Raw genomic sequence first — 862 nt, forward strand, 5'->3', positions numbered from 1 at the left:
TTAAGTTAACGNCTGTAATGAAAACATCAAGTCACTTCTAAACATGAACATGATAGGAATTTTTTTAACAAGCGTGTAGTTCAGTGTATATTGGCCCACAATCCTGGATTGTGTGTGTGTGTGTGTGTGTGTGTGTGTGTGTGTGTGTGTGTGTGTGTGTGTGTGTGTGTGTGGGTGTGTGGGAGTCCTTTTAAATAATCTTGCACATGTTATTTTGGTCCTTTTGTCTCTTTCCCCTTTACATCCATAACATACAGCAGTTGCAAAGAAAATATCTAAAGTTGAAAAATGCATCAAGGTAGATAAGTAATAAAGACATTCAACAAATCTTCTGTAAGGCCATTGTGGCAGCCCTTACATCAACCAGTCTTGTCCACCACTGGCCCCTCAACACTTGCGGGCTTGTTATAGTCACAGCCTATAAAAGAAGGAAGAAAGTAATGTTCAATATATAAAATATCAACACAGCAAAAGCTTGAATTTGCATTTGGGGGATTTTGTATTGGTCTGAAAGTCAGCAGAAAGAGAAATGCTATTGTGGCATAGATATAATAAGGTGAAAAATGGGATAAGGTGCATAGTGTCAAAGTATTTAGCTGCCATTTTGGGAAACCAGGTGAGAATAATGTCACAGCAACATCGTGAAAATAGGCAAGCCAGCAACACAAGTTTGTGTGTGTGTTTTCAGTGGAAAGGGAAGTGGGGAGAGGTAAGAATACTGATTGCTCAGGGCAGATGGAAATGTGATATCCTGGACATATAAAAGGTCTGTGCACTGTTTCCGTGTGTGTGTGTGTGTGTGTGTGTGTGTGAATATTTCACTTTTAGGTTCATACATGTGGAAGGTCCATTTAAGATTTCT

The 862-nt window shown here is 39.3% G+C and overlaps 1 protein-coding gene across 1 annotated transcript in view; it reads right to left on the reverse strand.

Annotated features, from left to right (window-relative positions):
* Positions 1–330: 330 nt before the first annotated feature.
* Positions 331–862, reverse strand: part of bend7 (BEN domain containing 7) — a 3,930-nt gene continuing 3,398 nt past the window's right edge. Inside the window, exon 10 of the mRNA XM_010766452.1 lies at positions 331–418. Within this exon, the coding sequence (XP_010764754.1) occupies positions 360–418 (59 nt within the window). The 3' untranslated portion in view covers positions 331–359. The remainder of the gene's footprint in view (positions 419–862) is intronic.

Source organism: Notothenia coriiceps, unplaced genomic scaffold (assembly GCF_000735185.1).
Source record: "Notothenia coriiceps isolate Sejong01 unplaced genomic scaffold, NC01 NC01_scaffold00003331, whole genome shotgun sequence".
Taxonomy (NCBI): Eukaryota; Metazoa; Chordata; class Actinopteri; order Perciformes; family Nototheniidae; genus Notothenia; species Notothenia coriiceps.